A 21,504-nucleotide genomic window follows, 5' to 3' on the forward strand; every position below is an offset into this window, starting at 1 on the left:
GGCCAAGATGTGTCACGATCCGAGTATTGCTGCATCTAAATATACGTACGTACATACGTGACATGCTTTATGCATAAAGTAAATCAGTGTTTTGCTTCCTCTTCTTTTTCAATTGCACGATAAAACGGGACTTTGCTTTGTGAATTCCAAGCTCATACTTTCATTCAAGCAAAATCACGTAAAAAAAAAAGAAAAAAAATAATTTTATGTTTAGAAGTTATATTTTATATCGTCGAATTTAAAAATATATTAAATAAAAATATTCAGGTGTTTTTTAAAGTTTGTTTTTTATATTCAGATTTTTTATAATAAGGAAGGATATATTTCCGTGTTACAGCTTCGAGTTAGGAAAATTAAATATATTGCAAGCCGTTTTACTTTTTTTACGGCATAAAAATAATTTGACTCGATATAAAACGACGTGCCATAATTAAGTGATATCGCGCGTATATTACAATAATTTAATTCCGCGGATGAAAAATGTGCCACACTTGATGAATAAAAACTTGACGCCATAAAAGAGATGAAATTAACAGCGTTGAATAAATTAACTTGCTCAATGCAACAAAATCTACAATTCATTGACCTTTCGAACCGCTTTTTCAGGTCTCTTCGGTACGAATCACACGTTGCATGTCGCACTGAAACGTGAGAACTCCCGCCGGAAGATAGTGGGAAAAGATGTACCATTGTATCTGCAATGGCGTGCCGCTGTTGTGTGTCTTAAATACTCTAGTCGTGTCTGGAGAGGCCTAACGCTTTAATTAGATCTATTTCCATGGTGAGTGGTATCGAACAAGGACACGACCTTAATTGCGACCGCCTTGATCTAAAGTGCCGCTTGGAGGAAACGAGGAGGAATTTTTAGTTCCCTTTCATGATTCGTGAAATCGAAAATTGCCGCGAACGAGCTTCGCCTTGCGTTCCCGCGATGCGTTGCTCAAATTGCATGCTTACTTTTATGTCTTTTATTGTATGTATTTTGTACTTGCACGTTAGCAAAAATTATAACGTGAAACGTAGTTATATTTAGTCAATATCTTACTAAGATACTTCGGACACTTCAGATTTTTTCCGGGCAGATATTCTCCATCGCACAAGCACCTCTACTGTCCAAATAAATATTGTGAAAGTGGTCACGCAGTTGAGCAGGATAATACAGGCTGTGTAACTTCCAGTAATGTCCCGTATTATACCTGTAACAAGTTGCAATTTTTATTACTTAAGTCTTCTGCTGTTCGACAAATTATAATCGAAGAACAGTGGCATTTAATTATTTTATATAATTTTGTTTTTTCACCGACCTAGCATAGGACCGGCGCTCATTAGGATCATCCCATTTGTTAGCATCTGAATTCCTGAAGCGTTGGGTAATTTTTGAAGAGGCACATAGCTAGGCACAACTAAAACCATGTATACCGATCGAATTCCTTTTGCTGCTCCCAAGCCGATCGCGACGGCTACTATTGTAACGAAGCCGTTCGTAAATATTAATGCTGCGTCAAAAAATAATTTAAAAAAAATTAAATTAATAAGCCTACTCTATAAAATTCTTACTTTTCGTATGTCGTTTTTTTTTTTTTTTTCATGATCAGAACATACGATAAAAGATAATCAGTATACGTTACAGGTTCTGCTAATTATCAGAAGACACAGGCTGAGCATGTACATCATCCTGGGTGATAGATGCAGCCATTCCCCCAAAAAAGATGATGCGCCTCTGAAAACAAGATCGACTATCGCGATGATGCTCATGACGTTGGCGATCTGTGACGTTATTAAGCCCATGTCGGCGAGGATAAACGGCGTCAGCATGGAGAAGTTTATCTCCGCGAAAATTGCAATCGACATTCCCAACATGATATTTATGTAAATCGGGTCGCGTAGAAGATTGAAATCATAAAGGTCAGCCACTCGTCGCAGAATTTGGCGGATGGCCGAATTATTTCTGTCACTGTCATTATTGTGTTGTTTTATAAATGCAACATTTAATTACTTATTTAATTAATTTGACGATTAAAAAATTAATTAATATTTTATTGCAGAGTCGTAATTCACTTTGGATATGTTTTTATACGTACCATTTATTATTTTCTTGAATTGAATAACTTGCTTCTTTATTTGCTTCTTTATTTAATAACGAATTATTTTCCATGTTCTGGCTCGCACCATTATTTTTGCTTGTATCATTATCGATGAAAGTCAATTTTTTCGTTATTGGAACAGGCTCGTCGAATATTTTCATGCTGCTATTTAGATGAACACTATCTAAACTTTTTACTGTAAAAAGGATTATTTTTGCAGCATCTAATTAGAATTATGAATTTGTTTGGCATTTATTACATTTGCAAAAAATTCTTTATAGCTTTAGTTGATTTAAATCATTTAGCATTTAGCATATAATTACATGAATTCCACCGTGGGGATTTGGATTCTTTATAATTGCACTGTAAATTCGTCTTCGATGGTCCGTTTATCGTTGACATTTCTATGTCATAAATAGGATCGTACGATACTGAAATATAAAACTTACGTTAACATCTGGCACTCTCGAGTGAAAATTTATCTAATTTTGCATTTTGCATATTTCTTAACAAGTAATTAACTTGATACCAGCCGATACTGTATAGAATTAAAATAGTAAAGTTGTGTTATTAATCTATATGTTATTAATTAATATTACTATTAAGTCGGCTGGCACTTGTTCCTTCTGTGGAAATCTGTCGGGGTAAAGGTGTATCGAATCCGTAAATGCTTCCAACTTCGATGTCGTGGTTAATGCTAGATAACGTTGATTTTCGTCTTCTCCGATAGTTGTTTATTGCTAAGGTTGAAGAAATTATACTTGTTTCATCCTCCTCGTAAGAATTGGACGGGTCTGCAAGGAATTAAAAATTGCCGACGTAAAGGTAAAACAACTTTATTGGTCACATATGTATGTATCTTTGATTAACATTTACCTTGCTTATCAGTGGTGTCATCGAAATTCTTAGGATCTTCCGTGATTGTTTCTGAGCAGAGAGGCTTTTTCTCACTTACACTTATCATGTGCCATTTAACCGGATGTAGCAACAATGCGCCTAACATTGAATGAAAACTATAAGCGCCAAGTATCAAGAGGGTTCCCTGTTTAATATTATATTTTTTATACACATACGTTTATTAAATTAAATAATAGTAGCGAGCTTGGTAAATCAATTGGAAATTGAAAAGAAGTATAAAACGCATTCGTGTTATAAATTAACAACGCGTAGAGAGAAGATCGCGCCAATTTAATGTTAGCTACAGATTGTATTGCAATTGAAACTAAACAAACGTTCGTCATTCGACCTACATTGATAAGCAGTTGCTATTGCACTTTATGATCGACAACATTCATCGTAAAACCGCATCAGACGAGATGCCTCTTATCAGAGATATTTTAAAATGTAAACTTGTATTACAGCTTTAATGCCTACATATTACACATTACATATTTTTATTTGACGAAATTAAATCTGCGCGATCTAGCATTTTTTTTTGATGCAATTAATTTTATACGATTCTTCGAGAGCTTTTAAAAATATTCACTTAGTTCAATCGGCCACATTCGTCGAATGGGTAACTTTTTTTAATATTACTTGTTTCAATTTTTTTCTTTTTTTGTTAAAGTAGATTTTTTACAATACCTGAACACCATAATAGAAGAGTAAAAAGGATGCTAGTTGAGGCATAAGAATTGAACCTAGTCCCGTAAGTGTCATTCCCAGGCTTATAGCTCGTCCTCGTTTTTTTTTTGTATTAAAATAAGTATTGGTCGCCAGAGAAAATCCAGAATGCGACATACACATACCGATAGCTGTGCAAATAAATTTGATAATTAATTTACAACGCCACGAATAGATATTCAAGAAGACGTGCAAAATTACGTTAAAAAAAAAATAATAATAAATAAAATTTAATTAATTTATCTAAGTTTAATTAATTTATCTAATTATAAGAATAAATTATCTAGGTATAATATTCTTTATCGCAAAATAAAAATAAAATGTTAATTTGTTTTTACTTACAAGCTAGCAATCCGTAAGAAATTATAATAAGGGCAAAGCTGTTGGCAAATGCTGTCAGTGTTACACCCATCGTGTACATTATGCTTCCAACCATCGCTACTTTTCTATAACCAAAGATCTTCAAGAGAGGTCCGTTGATTAAACCGAGTATCATGCCGAATGCTAAATTCACATTGATTATGACTGATGTATCTGTTGCGCTCAAATTAAGCGCAGCAAAAGACTCTTTAAATATCAATCCGAATCCTTGCAATATTGGAATAGTTGACAACTACAAAATTTTTTTTTTATATAAATTAGTCTTCCAAAATTTAAAAAGATGGTTGTGATGACTTACGCCATTTAGCGCGTGTGCTAAAACGATGATCCATCCGTATCCTCCATTTGGCGGCTTTTTCGTGATCATTTTTTGTATGTAACATTAAAACTGGTATCCAAATTCAATGTATTAATATTAATTAATCGTAAAAGAATCAAAATGAATTAACGTAGAAATTAACGTTGAAATTACTTTACCAATTAAACATTTAAACTGAGTTTCTTATTTTCACATTCACGTCCACTTCGAACTGGCGTATTTCAACAAATATACACGATTAGAATCTTCTATTCACTAAAACATCAAGCTTGCAACGTCTCTTGTATTAATCATTTCATAATAATACTGATTTTATGTAATAATCGTGACTTGCGATATCCTGTGATGTCACTTAGTGGCTATTAATCTTATCTACATCGATTGATACCGCGATGATTTAAATATATGCTTTTTGGAACGTATTATCTGCAACTTTAAGCAATAATTGATCTTATTTCACTTGTAATAAATGAATAACTTTATAAAAATCTAATTAATATAATTATTACCTTCGCTGAAGAGAAAATATTACATTTCTGTAACTGTATATCTTTAATAACTTTTAGATAACATTTTTTTTATCTCTTTATTTCTTTACAGGTAACGGAGCTCCATGCGTGCCGGAAAAGAAAGTTATATGTTTGACACCATACAGCTATTGATTGACGCAAATTAACTTTTGCAATTAATTATTTTTTTTTTTTTTTGTATATTAACTCACAGATTTAACTGATTTAATAAATCGGTAACACACATGAACAAGCAGAACAAAACTTGACATAAACTTGTAGTTTATATAGTATTGCGACTTGCGAAATGATAAAAGCTGCACTGCCATGCTGGATATTTAACGTAAAAGATAAGAAGGCATTTAAGATTAATTTAATCTGATCACTTAACTCGTGAACATTCGATGTTCGCAAATATTATCAGAGCATGATGAAAAAAAAAAAAAGAAATTGTTATCAAATAAAATTGAATATCTCTGTAGAAAGGAAATATTCTCAGAAAAAAAAAGAAAAGTAGGAAGAATGAAATATTAATTTATATATTTAAACGTGTGCGAATATATATGCACATGCTTGCGTACGTGCTTTCACATTTTTTTTTTTTTTGCGCAAGTGAATCGCTTTATTACACAATTTAACTCGCTTTATTAATAAGGCATCATCAGTGAATCATTAACGTATCGTAATTAACACATTCAAATATTTTATTCATTGATATTTTATATATAATTTAAAATTTGAAATGCTAAATAGTTATTAGATTAAGCAGTTATGTTTTTTTCACGTGAATTTTCCTGCTCTTCCGATAGACCTGGATAATTTAATTTTAGAGTATTTTTACTTCTTCCAGGAGTCCATAATCCACCTATCAACCACAGGAAGACACAAGTTAAGCTTAGAAAGGACGTGAAATAAAGCGCGCCCACGTAACTGTCCGTTGAATCGTGTACCAAGCCTGAAAAAGATATTTGATTTTAATTAAAACCGGCGTGCAAAAGTATATAAAAATTTATTGTACCTATTATCGGTCCCACGCTGATAGACAGGATGCCGTTACAAACCATTTGAATACCGGATGCAGCCGGCAGCCTCTCCAATGGCACGTAATCGGGAATGATTAGAGCTTGAAAAACGGCTTTGGTTCCCTTTGCTAATCCAACGATCAAAGCTACGCCGATCACGACAACGTAGGTATTACCCCATGTCGACAAAACTGTTGAGAAATTAACATGTAATTCATAATACATCGTTTCAGGTGACAGGCAAGCTTCGAGAGTGCAAAATTCAACAAAAAAAGAATGCGTAGAAACAAATGGACAGTGGATATTATTATTATTATTATTTCGGTTAATCAACCCACCCCAAAGATCACGTGAAGAGATTCCTCGTGTTCGTATACTTTATCTGGCGGTACGTACTAGTCCTTCCGAGGGTCGATCCCAGCAGGGATATCACATAAAGATTCCTACACGTCCAGCCGGTTTTTTGCGCCAGCAGCGGTATGCATAGGCGTCCTGTGATGTCAGCGGCAGCTTGAATTGACATCACTGTGGCTATCGACGTTCTATCAAGATTTGCCAGTTCGGTTAAGACGAATGGTATCGTTGCGTTGAAGTTCGTTTCAGCCACCAACGAGACACCCATACCTGTATTTAGACATCAAACGCATCTTTCAGAATCTCAATGCTGCCTTTGGTAAGGTATATTAATTTTTATCTACCTATAACTATTATTATGTAGCGATTGTCACGAAGAAGATCGAGATCCATGTTCGCAACAATTTTTCGAAAGAACGAAAATCGTTCATTTCTTACGTCATTTTCGATAGTTTTTGAATAATGATTCGATGGTTCTTCCTCTTTATTGCGTTCCCCACTTAATAATTTATTTTGAATGGCACTTTCCACATTTGCTTCAGCATTGTGTAATTTTTTTTGTCTCGATGCGTCGATAGGTTTGGTCACCAGAGGAATCTACTAAAAAGAAGCAAAGAAAAAGAGAGAAAGATCCTTCGAAATTTAATCTACATTTTCTAAACCGCAGCTGACGTAATAACAAATGAGATAAATAAAATATAAAATGCAAAATGCCGGTAATTAATTTAATTAAGATTGCGCCTTTTTTCACGTACCTGTAACTCACCTCTTTCTGCTTTTCGAATGGTTTTAATAGCGACGCACCGACAAGGGAATGCGAGGCGATTCCAGCGAGAATCAAAAGAGCACCAGTCGTGGCAAAATTCTCAAGAAGTACATCTATCAAAAGGGGCATTAAGATTGGCCCGAGACCGGTTAACGTAACTGAAAAACTCATGGCCACCTTGCGTTTCTTGCGGAAGTACGTGTTTAAAGCTAATGTCGTCGCTGGAAAAATAATTCCTTGACCTATACCTGTTGGACGTAAGTTTTTAAAACAATTAATATCTCATCAAAATAATAATAGCGTGTGTTAAATACATAATATAATATATATACATATATATATGTAACAGGATAAATTTCTCAATTGTAGAGTAATTTTAGAGACTTAAAGATTGCAATTACATCAATATATGTTCTAGTAATTGAAATTACTCGGTTGCTCATATGGCAGCAACGACGTTGAGCGCCACTGATTGTCGAACAAAGAGTACGTTGCGGCAACCAGTGCTCTCAGTTACTTGAAAGGTTTCCGTTCTCCGTGTGCGTGCACTACTACCATGCTTTACACTTTATCAATCTGTAGTGCTTTTCGAGTTCAGTGGCGCCCAATGCAAATGATTAAACGACTCGTCGCATTAAGGATCTTATTCAATTTTAATATTCAACACCGTGAATTACTCACCAATGATAACGCAATAAGTGATGATAAGAGTCGGGAGAGACACGGCGAATGCGGAGGCGCAGATTCCAAGGACCACCGTCAGGCTGCCGAAATATGCGACCTGACGAAAGGAGAATCTCTTCATCATCGGGCCGCTTATTAGGCCGAGGCTGCACGTTATTGTCCCATTAAGATGAAGGATCAGACTCGTTTGCGTCGCAGTAATGTTGAGATTTGTAAAGCGGTCCGTGAAGATAAGGCCGAAACATTGCTGGACAGGAAGCACGGCTAGCTGATGAAGGTAATTTAATTAGTTCCGCAAAAACGTATTCTTTAAACAGTCTAATATCCGTATCTTTAAAATATCATTCAAGTTTCTGCGATTTTTAATTATAAAATTTTTTTTTCTTTTTTTAACCTATTTTTTCAATTGAGCGAAACTCACTATAACGATAGACATTGATTGGCTGAAACTTTTTAATTGCGATTACAATGAGAAGAAATTGACTTACGTTGATAACAGTCACGCCGATGACAATTGCCCACGCCCATCCGCGATCTGTTGCCCCACGTGCCATTCTATCAGTCATATTAATCACCGTTCATCAAGTGTCTCTTAGGAACACACGTTCTCAAAAAGTTTCAGTTATATTCTGTTCTCGTATCATCGGTAGACTGCGAAGCTGAGCATCCAGACAACATATGATCACAAATTTAGATCGGACAAGTGATAAGATATGCGTTGTGGATAAGGCCCCTCTCATTTCGATGCAGCCCCTATTATGCATTTGCATATAATTATTGTTTATGTATATTAATCGAATATGCATGCCTTTTTATATTATTTTAAAATCAGTTGTGCCTTCTATTACATATATTTAAATATATAAATAAATACTTTTTACATATAATTAATATGTAGTCCATACTGCTTTAATAATTAACAGAATATCGTTCTGGTTAACGAACAAGAACGACATTTGTTACAATTAACTCTCAATTGTGCTCTATAGCGGAACATTGTACTTTGATAACACATTAACTAACTTTGTAACTGTAATAATTACTGATAAAGCTGTGCTGATAAAAGTCTTTCGCGTAGCGTTAAATTTTCAAATAAAATGTTTTAATAAAAAAAGGAATTACATTTGTAAGCTGATTATTAGATTGATTTCAGTTTGATTTCTTTGTATTGTTATTATATTTGCAGATTTATGGTAATTGAAATAAAAAAACGGAAAAGAATAACTGATCGAACGTGCGTTTAAACGGCAGAAGTAAAAAAGAATTATAAAGTAACGCGTTTGAATGTTTGCTCCTTATCATCGTCACATCTTTTTTATCTTTACTAATGATACAGTCATTCTTCCTTTTTTTTTCCACGTAAACCGCTTACGTCGCTATCACGTAAAGTTGTTTAATCGAGCCATCAAGCCTCTGTGCTAGCAAACAGTTATCAGCGAATATCTTTTAATGGTAAATGCGGTTGGAAAAGTTTTTCAATGTCGCAGTAGAATATCACACTATTTAACACTCACGTGGGTCGATTTTAATAATTCATTGACACGTAGAGCAAGATTTCTTTAACGTGTATTTCTGTCTAATATAAATTTTTTTTTTTTTTAAGATACCGAGATATGGATGTTTGGTACATAAAGCCAGAGAAGATGTGCTCTGACGCGAACTGCGGACGATTCGAAACTGGCCGAAGTCGCCGAAGAGGAGGAAGCGTGACGAAAACCGGCTCTGCTACTCCATCTCAAACCAAGTGTGAGTAATATTTTCATTCGCGAGTCTGAACACATATACGCTCGTGCGGTGCCGTGCTCGGGTTATCAATTAATAGTCGCTTATGTGCTCGATGCAAATTAATAGGCGTGTCACATTATCTCGTGCAAGTGAAGTAACACGAATAACGATCTGTGTTGTATGTTACATGCTTTACACTTTTGTTTTACTTATTTTTCTTTTTTTTTTTTTAATTACGTTATGTTAGTTTAATTATGTTTTAATTTTAGTTATGATTTTATCTCTCGATAAAGCTTTTATTGCAACTTTTGTTGCAACTTGGGAAGAAAGTTTTTAAGAAAGCACAAGCAAAGGTTTATTAGATAGGTTCGATTTAATCTTTTTAAATTATTAAAAGAAAAATAATAATAATAAGGAAAAATAATCAGATTTTTTAAATTGCAAACATGATAATTGATTTGACAAGGAAGTTTTGCGAATAAACAGACGAGCAACGAGTTTGTTGCACCTGTAAAAATACCAACGTACCGCTGCATACGAAGAAGATAAGATATCAGTGTATTGGAAAGATTACAAAAATCATGAAGTCATTGAGAACGTTCCTTGATCCGATTTAATGCACGTGGATTATTTTCTGACGGTAAATTAATCGTGTAATAAAAATTTTAACACATAACTGATCGTTCTTTTTTAATTGTGAGTTTATTAATTAATGTCAACTCGTGAAAATAATTAATTTATGATAACAATTGTGAATTAAAAAAAAGATTAATTAAAAGTATTAATTCATGACCTACTAAATCATAAAAAAAAAACATAAAAATTGTTCTACGATACTACTATATTAAATTAAAAATACTATTCGGTTACGTGTCGTTGTAATTTCTTAACTATGACAAACTGTCTACAAAAGACACCGAATATAAATTCAATGCTCCATATAATAAATGTAGTAAGTATCATGGCGGTCATCACGTGAATACAGATCTTGTAACTATTACTGACGTCTCGAATGTATCCTAGAAAATATACGAATAATTCATTTACATGGTACTTCAATGACGCGCGAGGAGAGCGCATTACATAAAAACGTACCGATTAAAGGACTCATCGTAACTACGCACAAGCCTTTAAACACCATAAATATTCCAAACGCACTAGGCAGCTTGTTTAAAGTGCAACATTCGGATATGCAGAGATTTAAATTCACCAATGTAGCGCCGCGTAAAAATCCAACGATTACAAACATAGCAATCAATGCTTTTCTTTCCGATTGTTCCGCTAATACTGTGAAAAAAAAGAGGTGTTTTTTAGTTATTTATAAATCATTCTATCTGTTTCAAATTGAACGGGGGTATTACTAGAGCGCATGATTCCAACAAGTAGGCAAGAGATCCAAAAGATTGTGCGCTTTTTCCATCCAAACTTGTCGAATAGCGTCGGCAGCAGCAGTCTAGCAAGGATGTCGGTAAATGCAGTCAAGGATAGACAAAAGGCCACTTCTGCTTTCGTCATTCCTGTCAATCGTCAAGTTCCTACGAGCAGTTTATGTAACTCAAGAACAGTCCCGTAGCGAGGATGTTTGCTGAGATCGGTATGTTTCGATCATCGAGGCCCCTATAATATTGTTCTAAACAGACTTGCGAGCTGCAAGTTACTTTCAAGATTTTTCATGTTTAGAACACTTGGGAGTCTCGTTCAACAACGAGGCAGTAGACATCCTTGGCTACGGTACTGATTACGTTTAAGTTATACATTTAAAACTCTCTCACCGATATCTGAGAGAAAGAAAGGAGTCATCAACTTGAAATTTGACTCGGCCACGTAATAGAAACTGCAACCTAATGCGACGTTTAAATAAGTGGAATTTTTTAAAAGATCCAAGTCAAAAGTTGTCTTTAGTTCCTTCAGAAATAATTGTGTTTTAGATAGGATTGGCTCATTTTCTTTACATTGATCTTTCGTCCACATTGATCCATTCGACATTCTTCGTGTTTCAGTAGAACTAGTTGGCTTCATTAATAAAGCTTCGCTTTCTCGACCTTTGTCTAGCTTTATCTAAAAAGAAAAAGACGTAGTATATTAGTTATTGAATTTTAGTAATTAGTTTAATGTACAAATTTTGAACGATAATTTTTTTTTTATTTTATAAAGTAGCGATTACTTCTATTTGTATGGGGGGTGATGGTTTTTTGAGTGGACGTAGCAAACACGATCCTATTAAAGAATGTAATGCCCATCCTCCAGCGATAAGCGTCGTGCCGCGAAATCCGTAAATGTCCAACAACATATGTATTAGCTGCACAATTAAGTTGCTAATTATAAAAGATTTTTTTTTAATTTTCTAAACGTATCACTCACTTACTCACCAACGGTACAAGCATCATTGCTAAGGCGGTTCCCGCCATAGAAAAACCTACTGCTTGTCCACGTTTTTTGTTAAAATACGTATTTAATGCGACGAAGGAGCAGGCCGTGGCAAGGCCAGTACCTAGACCTGCAAACAAATAGTCATAAGACATTTAAAATATAAAGGTACACGTTTTTTTTAACAGCACAATAAAATTATACAATCTGTAATTCTAGTTTCGACGTATACCTCCTAATATGCTGTAGGAACAAATAATATGCAGCATACTGTTAGCTCGCGATGTAATTATTAAACCGCTGCAGCTTAACAAGGATCCAAAAAATGCAATTTGTCGAAAAGAATATTTTTTCAGCAAAGGGCCGATTAAGAAACCTGTTAAATTATATATAATTATTTTGATAAGAATAATTAGTCGCCGCTTTTGAAATAACGTACAAGTTCTTGTACATTAAATATTGCAAAAACATGTTACCTGAAAAATTGACAATGGCATCTAAGATGCTCATAATAACTGACGTGCCTGTAGAATCGACATCGAGATCGGCCAACAGATCGTGAAAAAGCAATCCAAATGATGGGTCCAAAGATCGTAGAGAGAGCTACAATGCGTATTGTTATAATTAATATTAACGAGTTCAACAAAATTATAATTTTCTTAATCACACATATGTTTTCTAATATCTCTTTTTTTTTCTCTTGATCAATTTTTATTACGTAAATTTTTTTTTTTTACAACTAACCTTGATTTAAAGACATAAATTGATAATCAAATTTTACACAATGCGAATTCCGTCAACATTTACCGAAATTAAGCTGCTTCCAAGACAGACGAACCAACCCCACCCTCCGTCTGGAGCTTGTCCTTTCGTATTATTTTCTTTGCTGTTTGCCATTATTATTCAGGAAAACGATATTTAACACGGTTTGTCATAAATTATTACCGTTGATAAGTGCTTCTAAGAGCAGTGGCCACTAAGAATCAATCAAATTCTTTTCGAAGCACATGAACACTTTCCAATCGATATAAACACAACTCGCTAAGCGTCCAATCAAATATGCTTACCCACTACCGTGTGACTTCTAGACTACACGTCGAACAAGCTGTAAATTTACTTCTCTCGATTCGTTTTCGCTCCTACTCTTGCGGAAAAACACAGTGGTCAAGAGGGGATTTAGAAGCAATGATCCCTGACCGTGTGTAGTCGGTGGCTTGCGCTTCATCGAATGTTTTAAAATCGACAATGCAATAAATAGTATATATAATATTCTTGTTGCGCAACACCAGAGACAAATTATTTTAGCATTCGGCAAAGGAAGGGAATCACATGACACGCGAGACGTAGTCAATTAGGATCTTTCGAGCATGACGAATGAAGAAAATATCTATTGTATTGTGTCACATGTTAGGCCGATGGAAAGATACACGTGATTTGTCCGGCAAATTTTTTTAATATTGATAAGATATCTTAGTTGCAAGCAGTACGATATTACTCTCTTCGTGCTCTTGATTTTATAATATTATCAAGAATAAAAAACGTAACGTTTTTAATTTTAAACGTCGCTGCGAACGTAATTAAATAAGTTAATTGCATATAGGTTTAATGAAATAAAAAATAACCTGCGTCGCTAAAATAACAGTCGTATTCTAAACGTCGAAGTTCTTGATTTTCGTAACTTTTTGCAAAATTCTCGTAAAAATAATTTGCTTCGCACGAGTTCGCTAACTTGTTCGGCCCCGGGCACAATTTACTCTTTACGTTTTCTTTACTCAGCAACATAACTGTTTTTTTTTCGACTCGTTCGAATAAATGAGAAATTAGAAACGATTGATATGACTAGCTTATAATTATTAACACCAGTGTCCGTTGTGATCACATATGAGTCGTTTGTAATATACTGACCGACCTTCGTCGGTTGGACGTTTTATCTTTGTCCACATTGCACATATGTGTATAGATAGCACTCAAAGTGATAGGTATACGTTAGAACTTAAATATAAAATGTTACCTACTCGTACTAAAGAAAATTGCTCTATTAACAGCAACAGTTTTTTTTTTTTTTTATACGACAGAGTGTACAATAATTGTGTTAATTGCATTTTTTACGTTGTAAGCTTGTCTGATAATGAAATTATTATAAGAGCATTACAATAAATTTTAATTATCAAGACTGTATATTTGATATACATATATCTAACGCAATGTGGCACAACTGATACTATAAATAAATGTATTTCCTGTTACGTTATTCGTAGATATAAAGTATATTGCCCCTTAAATCATGCAACTGCAAAATGTAGGTTGTAAGCTGGGTAAACGTTACTTAGGTTTAGCTTTAGTTATATGTTTCTTTTTATAATACATTTGATTGCAATACATTTTATTTTAAAGTAAAACTACTTTACTTGAGAATATTAAATATTATTAATTATAAAATGTTTTAAATTAACGTTTTATTTAAAAATAATTACAATTGTTACGTATGTAACAACGTAGTATTTGTGAAATTAATAGTATTAAGATATTTATTATATTTTATTACTATTATTTTATATAATGAATCAAATGTAAAGCATAAAATTTTTTTATTATTAAATACAAATGGTAGCCGACTTAATTAGAGCGTTTCTGCACATGAGCCACTTTATTTACTATCGCATTTTCTCTCCCTGTGTAACTCCGTAATTACGGATTATGCAGTGATAATATTTCATTCTGGCCTAAGAATAGGTGTTTAACTGACACTCCATTTGAAGATAAGAGGAACCTCGAAATCATTTCTGGCATGCCTCGCTTAGTCGGAAACTGTCTACCTTCGATTATCGTAGAAGTATATCAGAATCGCTGTCTCAGATTTATTTATCGTTATTCTGCTCAGTAAATAATTAAATTTTAACATCAAATCCAATGTAGAATGAAAATAGTAAAGGCATTTCCTTTTTGAAATATTTTTCTGTGATATTTTTTTTTTATTGTGTGAAAAACGTGACGCTTGAATAAATCAGGAACGCGATAATCGTACGTAATATGACTGCGACAGAAGTCAATGGTACTACGACAAATACGACTTCCATCAACAATGCCGCCGAAAATAAAAAGAAGAACTCAATCGCAAAGATAAAAGAATCAACAAATGAAGAAGATAAAATTACTCTAGAAGACTTGGCGCCAGACGGTGGCTGGGGATGGATGATTGCTTTAGCAATGATATTAATTGTCGTTAGTATAATAATAATAATATTAATAATATTAATGCTCTGTAATTAGTGTAAAAAATTTTTTTATTGCTTAGATATATCGTTTTCTCGACAATTTAAAAATAATATATAAATACTTTAGCGTATAATGTATAATTAACAATTTTCCTCGCTCAGTTTACAACAATAGGCCCGTCATCCTCATTTCTCATAATTTTCGGCGATTTTATTGAAGATTCTGGACAAGCGGGCATGGCATCGAGTCTTTTTAATGCCGTCTTTATGATCACTTTTTCTATTGCTAGTAAGTACGCCTGTAATATATGTTTAATTAAAGTTGAAAAACAAAGCGATAAAGCTCTAAATTATAATAACATAATTATTATTAAAAAAATGTATACGTTTAATCAGTAGTAACAATTTGAAAGTGATATGTTTGAAATGTCTTTTCTTGATATTTTTTTTTTTCTTGAAATAAAACTTTCCTCGGAAGAAGGAATTTGTAATTGTATCCATGTAATAAAAAGATTAAATGGCTTTGAAACCAGCTCCATTTTTCTGCTCTTATCGATGTCGTCAGTCAAGCCATCAGCTTCTAGCTGCAAATTAAACTTACAGCTTCTGTCGCTGACACCTCGCATGAATTATCTCGTTTTTCTTTTCTTTTTTTTTCTTTAATTAATAGAAAATTATTTCTTGCAGGTTTACTCACTAATACATTATTAAAAAGATATTCTACAAGACCGGTTGGAATAGTAGGTGCACTCTTTTACACGATACCTAACATTGCACTCGCCCTCGTCAGAAACATATACGAGACGGCTTTTATCTGTTTTCTTCAAGGTTTTGGATTTGGCTTGATTGTTACAGTCACGAACACAGTCTTCAATTCGTATTTTGTGAAGAAAAGAGCGAAAGTAAAAATACAAATTACGGCTAATATTTAAAACTGTTAAAAAATCCTGACAACTTGTTTGAAAGAAAAAAAAAACGAAACAAAAAAATTATTTATAGGTGATGTATGCGTCGCAGGTTATTATTGCGTTGGGCGGAATTATTTATCCCATGTTATGCGAAAAGATGTTGCCGTTTTATGGATTTCGCGGTAAGTGCTAAAAAGGTCAATTATCGCAGATATTTGTTACATTTTGTTTTTATTTGCGTTAGGTACTGCGGCAATCATAGGTGCTTTAAGTCTTAACAGCATCGTTGGGATGACGCTAATGCATCCTGTGGAATGGCACGCCAAGAATCCAGAAGAGGTTCGCGCCGAGCGAGCACGCGAAAGAGAGCAGAAATTTTTTCGGGAATTGGCGCTGTCGAATCGTCGTTCAACCATCGACGTAATTCATTCATCTTCCAAAACTAAATGGAGCAGTCTTCGTAGCCTCAAAGACGAAAGAAGCACGGAAACACCATTGCTGATTGAAGCTCTTAAGGTAAAATAAAATAGTGAAATAAAGCTCACTTTTTTGTTTTTAAGTGAAATATTAATTTTTTTCATTTAATTTTATTCGTATAATTTATATTTAAATTGATTTTTCTTAGCCTTCCGCGCAAAGAGTCGCGTCAGTTTCAGCGATTGAAGGTGGAAGCCGCTGGAAGACCAAGTCGGGTTCTATATGGGAAAGTTTGTCGAGGCGTACGTCGGGTATCTCATCGTCAAGTTTAGGAAATTTAGCGACACGCACGACTTGTGTATTGAGCGACGTACGACTACTTTACCTCGAGAAGAAGAATAGTGAAAATCAAACGGATAGAGAAATTCAGGAGAAGGAAGAAAAGCGAGATGAGGAAATGCACGAAGGGAAGAATGAACAAAGTAGGGAGACTCAGGAGAAGGAAGAGAAACAAGAATTCCTGGAGAAAGAAAAAGGTCGAGACAACGAGGTGGAAGAGAAGGCGTAAGTCTCTTATATGTAATATCTTTTCAATTTTTTTACAATAATATTAATTATACATATATGTATATTCTTTTGATATATAATTGTGTATCTTTACAATCAATGCTGCATTTTGTCGATGTTACAGGTACAAAACCATCCTGAAAGATCTTGTGGATATGTCTCTGGTAAAAAACATCTGTTTCATAAACCTGTGCTTCGGTGCCAGTTTCGTGTGCACCTCCGATTTTGGTTTCTCTTATCTGCTACCTCTTATAATGACCGACGCGGGATATCCGAAAAAGTATGCTGCAATGAGCGTCATGATTAGTGGAATAGCTGAGTTAGCGTCAAAAATTTTTTTGTCAATATTTACTCTTATAATAAACGTGAAGTCGAAGTACATATTCTTTATCGCCACAATCTTGATGGGATTCGCGAGAATAGGTAAGGTTTAATTTAATTTTAATATTTTAATAATTTGATGTGGAAACTGTAGACAATTATTAATTTTATAAATAGCTTATGAAAATTCTGATTCGCAGGTTTCTTGTTATTTGAGCATACGCTTGAAGGCGCATTAATTATGATAGCGCTAACCGGAGCCGTGCGATCGTGGCTTCTGGTTCCGGTGGCTTTAGTTATCATAGAAGACATCAGTATAGAAAAAATTGCCTCGGCTTATGGCATCAATTCTGTCATCAGCACTTTAGTCACGATAGTTTTTGGCGGCCTTGTAGGTGAGTTGGATAAATGTTATTATACAGAATTTTCGATTTTCTATATATAATATATCAATTTGTTGCAGGTGTTATTAAAGATTGGACTGGCAGCTACAAAGTATATCAAATTTCTCTGCTAGTAATGAATGGTATATTTATTGTGCCGTGGATTTTACAATTTATCTTCGTAGATTTTAGAAAGTGGCGAAAACAACGTGCACAAGAAATTAATATTAAATCTAATAGTCACTAATAAAAATTAAAAAAAAAAAAAAAACATACCACCATTAAATTTGTCATAAACATTTAATTTTTTTTTGTGCGTATATATAAATAATTCTTAATAAATGCAATTAAAATTTTTATATGTTGGACGATTTTATGTTCATTATAAAAGTGAATATTGACAAAGAAATTATTGACATTAACTCGGCTGTTCCACTGATTGTAATGCGGCATACTTTATACTTATGTGAGAAATACTACAAATGTGCCTTGAAAATATTTTAAACATTGTAAATAATATTTTAACAAAAGAATTTTTTTTCTGCGTCATAAACATTGTATTAATTAACAAATAAACAGAGAATAGTAAGTTATTAGAGAATTACTATTTACTGAAATAAAATTAATAAATGAAAAATAAGGTATATTTAAAGTATACATATCTATTCATATATTTATACTTAAAGTGTTTATGCTTGTGCGTGTAGAATTATTAAATCGCCACTTCTGTACGAGATGCTGGTTTGCGTGGCTCGATTTTGATGTTAAATCCGTCATCTCGTTTCAGTATAATATCACCTCGCAGCTGGAAATCCGTCAGTGGAGTATCAGAAATAATACGGTAGTTCCTTAATATCGTCGACAGCAGAACCTTTAGTTTTAGCATAGCAAATTTTCGTCCCACGCAAGACCTTTAAAAAAATATCATTAAATATTAATAACAATTTTAACGGCATTAGCAAAAAGAATATTTATTTATATGCCGATGTTTCTAAAATAAATGTCTACTAAACTCAAATGTAATTTTCTTGTTATTAAGTTAATAAAAATAAATGTTAAGTTATTTAATACCTTGGTCCAGCGCTAAAAGGAATATAAGAATAATAGTGTCTTTGCTGCATTTTTTCTGGTAAAAAGTTGTCTGGATTAAAAACTGTTGAATTTGGATAATATTTCTCTAATCGATGCGTCATAAATTGTAGAATCAGTACTGTGGCCGTTTTCGGAATAATATAATTGCCTGAAACTGTATTAAAATGTGTTTACTGTGTGTTTCTTTAAATTTATAACTAAATTTCTTTTTAAAGTGTATACCTAGTTCTAATTGTAACAACTAATTTTATTGTCAATGAACATATTTATACATATAACGTACCAAGTTTTACATCCTGGTTAAGTTGTCTAGCGATCAGAGGCACTGGTGGAAAAAGTCTCAAAGTTTCCATAATAACCTTTTCAAGATATTTCATTTCCAAAGTATCTTGGAAAGTACACTGTCTGTTACTATCGCCGAAAATTGCGTCTATTTCCTCGTGCACGCGAGCCTATGCATTAAAAATTATTGAATTAAAAAGAATGAAAAGGAATAAATTATTAAGATTTTTTAAATAAAAATTGAGGAGTATTTTGAGGTGTAAATAATTAGTAGATGAGATTAGCTGATGTACCTGAATGTCTTGAAGATATCCTAAAACACAAAGTGCAAAGCTCGATCCCGCTGCTGTGGTATCATGACCCTGTAATAAATCAATAGTTAACTTCCCGATATTAATTAATATATTTTAAAATAATATAAAGAATAAATTATTGCTAATATATATAATTAATTGTGACAATGCAATTTACGATATACTAACTATGCTAAAAAAAAAACTAAGAAATAATTAATAAATAAATAATAAAAAAACTCCACGCGCGTATCTAATAAAGATAAAATTAATTTATTAAAAAGTAATTATACCTCAAACATAATTGTGTTCACTTCCTCCCAAACCTCCTCGTCAGTCATCTGCCCATTTTTTTTCAATTCCAGCATCATTTCTAGGAAAGCAAGTCGCTTCTTCTCACCTACGTCGTTCTCGTCAATATCATCGAGATCGTCTCTCACGTAATGCATGTAGCTAGAATCACTTTGAACTTTTTCCGTATTTTCGTTCGTATTAGAATTATCCGTTGTTTTACCATTTTGCACTTCCTTCGATTGACTTTTTGTAAGTTTCTCTTCGACATCTCTTGATTTCTCCTTGATCACATGTTCTGTCACGGTATGAATAATATTGAGCAGCTTTTCTTGGATCTTGGCAAGCTTCGAAAATTTAAAAAGCGCGTCAAATCGTAATGATACATCAAATTGTCTTCGGTGTAAGATATCGCTCATTCTACAATATTAAAATTATGACAAGTTGAGTTTTTTATATGTATTTAATAATAAACTGTTGTAAAGAGTTTTAAAAGAAGAAAATAATATGTACTTCATTACAGCCATGGCGTAGTCAAATCCGGTTTTGGCCCTTCGTTCTCTCTTAACTCCCATTGCTGTTTCCGTTAAAATATCAACCGTTACGGCTGATAGATAATCGTGACAATCAAATTTCTGTCCAACCTTTTCGCGAAGTCGATGCACAAGGTCTATGCTGTTCTCGTAAAATAAAGGTACAAAAGTTTTCAGAATATTCATGTGAAACGTCGGTGCAATTACTTTTCTGTGTCTGCGCCACTTGTCGCCGGTTGTGATCAGTAGACCATCTCCAAGCCATGGCTTGAAAAATCTATAATAGGGATAAAGAGAATATACTACATATATATATATTCTTTTTTTCAAGCAACGTTTCCATTCCAGCAATATTCTAATACATGATAAAACATTTAAAATAAAATTTGCATTTCTAGTTATAACATTATAATATATATGCCAATATAAAGAGCGATATTAATTTCAATAATTTTATTAATTATTAATGTAACTCACTGATAATCTTCGGCTTTATCGATATGCACAGAACTACTCAAGATTATTTCAACATCTCGTGGATCTATCAAAAAGACTACTGCTTTTGTACCTATATATGCACCTGCTATATTTCCGTACAATTTATGGTATTCAAGTCCTTTTTGCCACAAATTTGCGGGAGTCATTCTCAAAGTTACTAAAGAATGGCCTAAAATAGGTACAGAGGGAGGACCTAAAAGAAAAATATATAATTTGTTGTAGAATTTAATAAATATATAATAAATATAATAAATAAATAATAGTCAATGCTGATAAATTACTTGCTAAAATTTTATTTTTATTTATTTTTTTTTTAATAAGAAGTTGAACTTGTCGTTTATCGTTACTAATATCTACATACCTGGTAATTTCTTTATCAAACGCACTGCTCGAGATGTTTCGATGTAATAATATCCTGCAATTAGCACTGTAACGAGCATAGACAGCACAGAAAAAGTTATGATTGATAAATAGGATGTTTCTGCAACTGGATCTGCGTCCATTGTGATTTAGAAAAAGTATTCTTTCGTATATGCGATGTAACCACTTATTAAAAATTTTTTTTTTTTACAATTTAATGATAAAATAGTTAAAAAATAAAGAAGAGATTCGAGAAAACTAAAATTACTAATAGTACTCTAATGGAAATGTTTCATTTACTGATTATAAAGGAGCCACGTTATTAACACGACGCTCTTAACGTTAACAACATTTCTAACTCGTTCGCGATAATGACCGATATTTTATAAGGTGCTAAACCGAAAGAATCTACGTGCAATCAGTTGCATTTTTCAAATATACAGTGACCTTTCTACAATACATTGATTGTTTATTTGCATTATGCAAATAATCGTAAACCGGATGGGAAAT

The 21,504-nt window shown here is 33.3% G+C and overlaps 5 protein-coding genes and 1 long non-coding RNA gene across 17 annotated transcripts; 2 read left to right on the top strand and 4 right to left on the bottom strand.

The window, feature by feature from the left end:
* Positions 1-280: 280 nt before the first annotated feature.
* On the bottom strand, positions 281-5,075 carry LOC139103417 (uncharacterized). 4 transcript variants are annotated; one of them, XM_070658058.1, is made up of 12 exons: positions 4,917-5,075; positions 4,566-4,675; positions 4,387-4,476; positions 4,050-4,320; positions 3,669-3,838; positions 2,961-3,126; positions 2,684-2,878; positions 2,408-2,515; positions 2,082-2,280; positions 1,629-1,954; positions 1,305-1,496; positions 281-1,196 (listed from the first exon to the last, which is right to left on the bottom strand). In XM_070658058.1, exons 3-12 carry the CDS (start codon positions 4,453-4,455, stop codon positions 1,045-1,047), a joined length of 1,848 nt encoding a protein of 615 aa, XP_070514159.1. In that variant the 5' UTR covers positions 4,456-4,476; positions 4,566-4,675; positions 4,917-5,075; the 3' UTR covers positions 281-1,044. The 4 variants fall into 4 exon arrangements, with proteins under 4 accessions (XP_070514159.1, XP_070514157.1, XP_070514160.1 ...); XM_070658056.1 differs by having other exon boundaries at positions 4,566-4,839; positions 4,917-5,072; XM_070658059.1 differs by lacking the exon at positions 4,566-4,675.
* Positions 5,076-5,602: 527 nt separating this feature from the next.
* Positions 5,603-9,366, bottom strand: LOC139103420 (monocarboxylate transporter 14-like). Of its 3 annotated transcripts, none has more exons than XM_070658071.1 (8): positions 9,257-9,366; positions 8,231-8,495; positions 7,740-8,010; positions 7,059-7,306; positions 6,637-6,889; positions 6,335-6,562; positions 5,935-6,129; positions 5,603-5,871 (listed from the first exon to the last, which is right to left on the bottom strand). In XM_070658071.1, exons 2-8 carry the CDS (start codon positions 8,306-8,308, stop codon positions 5,678-5,680), a joined length of 1,467 nt encoding a protein of 488 aa, XP_070514172.1. In that variant the 5' UTR covers positions 8,309-8,495; positions 9,257-9,366; the 3' UTR covers positions 5,603-5,677. The 3 variants fall into 3 exon arrangements, with proteins under 3 accessions (XP_070514172.1, XP_070514170.1, XP_070514169.1); XM_070658069.1 differs by having other exon boundaries at positions 9,115-9,349; XM_070658068.1 differs by having other exon boundaries at positions 8,231-9,349.
* Positions 6,522-9,483, top strand: LOC139103428 (uncharacterized). Of its 6 annotated transcripts, none has more exons than XR_011545881.1 (5): positions 6,522-6,611; positions 6,871-7,008; positions 7,089-7,315; positions 7,758-8,019; positions 9,346-9,483. It is a non-coding gene; the product is annotated as an uncharacterized lncRNA (long non-coding RNA). The 6 variants fall into 6 exon arrangements; XR_011545886.1 differs by having other exon boundaries at positions 7,768-8,019; XR_011545882.1 differs by having other exon boundaries at positions 6,871-7,004.
* Positions 9,484-10,150: 667 nt separating this feature from the next.
* Positions 10,151-13,714, bottom strand: LOC139103421 (monocarboxylate transporter 13-like). Of its 2 annotated transcripts, none has more exons than XM_070658072.1 (9): positions 12,642-13,714; positions 12,311-12,437; positions 12,067-12,210; positions 11,837-11,964; positions 11,632-11,766; positions 11,240-11,525; positions 10,829-10,984; positions 10,563-10,754; positions 10,151-10,486 (listed from the first exon to the last, which is right to left on the bottom strand). In XM_070658072.1, the coding sequence occupies exons 1-9, from the start codon at positions 12,729-12,731 to the stop codon at positions 10,326-10,328; spliced, it is 1,419 nt and encodes a 472-aa protein (XP_070514173.1). In that variant the 5' UTR covers positions 12,732-13,714; the 3' UTR covers positions 10,151-10,325. The 2 variants fall into 2 exon arrangements, with proteins under 2 accessions (XP_070514173.1, XP_070514174.1); XM_070658073.1 differs by having other exon boundaries at positions 12,579-12,679.
* A 590-nt stretch (positions 13,715-14,304) lies between these two features.
* LOC139103416 (monocarboxylate transporter 9) lies at positions 14,305-17,916 on the top strand. The gene is made up of 9 exons (XM_070658055.1): positions 14,305-15,056; positions 15,212-15,338; positions 15,737-15,951; positions 16,049-16,139; positions 16,202-16,473; positions 16,583-16,938; positions 17,066-17,364; positions 17,463-17,657; positions 17,726-17,916. Exons 1-9 carry the CDS (start codon positions 14,865-14,867, stop codon positions 17,890-17,892), a joined length of 1,914 nt encoding a protein of 637 aa, XP_070514156.1. The 5' UTR covers positions 14,305-14,864; the 3' UTR covers positions 17,893-17,916.
* On the bottom strand, positions 16,944-21,347 carry LOC139103419 (cytochrome P450 4g15-like). The gene is made up of 8 exons (XM_070658067.1): positions 20,996-21,347; positions 20,614-20,827; positions 20,117-20,413; positions 19,606-20,023; positions 19,313-19,381; positions 19,021-19,189; positions 18,717-18,891; positions 16,944-18,556 (listed from the first exon to the last, which is right to left on the bottom strand). The coding sequence occupies exons 1-8, from the start codon at positions 21,135-21,137 to the stop codon at positions 18,358-18,360; spliced, it is 1,683 nt and encodes a 560-aa protein (XP_070514168.1). The 5' UTR covers positions 21,138-21,347; the 3' UTR covers positions 16,944-18,357.
* Between the last annotated feature and the right edge of the window lie 157 nt (positions 21,348-21,504).

Source organism: Cardiocondyla obscurior, linkage group LG06 (assembly GCF_019399895.1).
Source record: "Cardiocondyla obscurior isolate alpha-2009 linkage group LG06, Cobs3.1, whole genome shotgun sequence".
Taxonomy (NCBI): Eukaryota; Metazoa; Arthropoda; class Insecta; order Hymenoptera; family Formicidae; genus Cardiocondyla; species Cardiocondyla obscurior.

Excerpts from the sequence above, each read along its gene's own strand:
- LOC139103417 (XM_070658059.1), bottom strand. The coding sequence starts at position 4,455 with ATGATCACGAAAAAGCCGCCAAATGGAGGATACGGATGGATCATCGTT. Across the intron at positions 3,839-4,049 it reads TTCTTACGGATTGCTAGCTT|CTATCGGTATGTGTATGTCG; the intron begins GTAAGTAAAAAC and ends TTATTTGCACAG. Across the intron at positions 1,497-1,628 it reads TCTGATAATTAGCAGAACCT|CATTAATATTTACGAACGGC; the intron begins GTAACGTATACT and ends TTTTTGACGCAG.
- LOC139103421 (XM_070658072.1), bottom strand. The coding sequence starts at position 12,731 with ATGGCAAACAGCAAAGAAAATAATACGAAAGGACAAGCTCCAGACGGA. Across the intron at positions 12,211-12,310 it reads TGCCATTGTCAATTTTTCAG|GTTTCTTAATCGGCCCTTTG; the intron begins GTAACATGTTTT and ends ATAATTTAACAG. Across the intron at positions 10,985-11,239 it reads TTTCTTTCTCTCAGATATCG|GAATGACGAAAGCAGAAGTG; the intron begins GTGAGAGAGTTT and ends GACGATTGACAG.
- LOC139103419 (XM_070658067.1), bottom strand. The coding sequence starts at position 21,137 with ATGGACGCAGATCCAGTTGCAGAAACATCCTATTTATCAATCATAACT. Across the intron at positions 20,828-20,995 it reads TTTGATAAAGAAATTACCAG|GTCCTCCCTCTGTACCTATT; the intron begins GTATGTAGATAT and ends TTTTTCTTTTAG. Across the intron at positions 20,414-20,613 it reads GATAAAGCCGAAGATTATCA|ATTTTTCAAGCCATGGCTTG; the intron begins GTGAGTTACATT and ends TCCCTATTATAG.
- LOC139103416 (XM_070658055.1), top strand. The coding sequence starts at position 14,865 with ATGACTGCGACAGAAGTCAATGGTACTACGACAAATACGACTTCCATC. Across the intron at positions 15,057-15,211 it reads TAGCAATGATATTAATTGTC|TTTACAACAATAGGCCCGTC; the intron begins GTTAGTATAATA and ends TTCCTCGCTCAG. Across the intron at positions 17,658-17,725 it reads AGTTTTTGGCGGCCTTGTAG|GTGTTATTAAAGATTGGACT; the intron begins GTGAGTTGGATA and ends AATTTGTTGCAG.
- LOC139103420 (XM_070658071.1), bottom strand. The coding sequence starts at position 8,308 with ATGACTGATAGAATGGCACGTGGGGCAACAGATCGCGGATGGGCGTGG. Across the intron at positions 8,011-8,230 it reads TCGGCGTGACTGTTATCAAC|CTAGCCGTGCTTCCTGTCCA; the intron begins GTAAGTCAATTT and ends TACCTTCATCAG. Across the intron at positions 6,130-6,334 it reads ATCGACCCTCGGAAGGACTA|TTTTGTCGACATGGGGTAAT; the intron begins GTACGTACCGCC and ends ATTTCTCAACAG.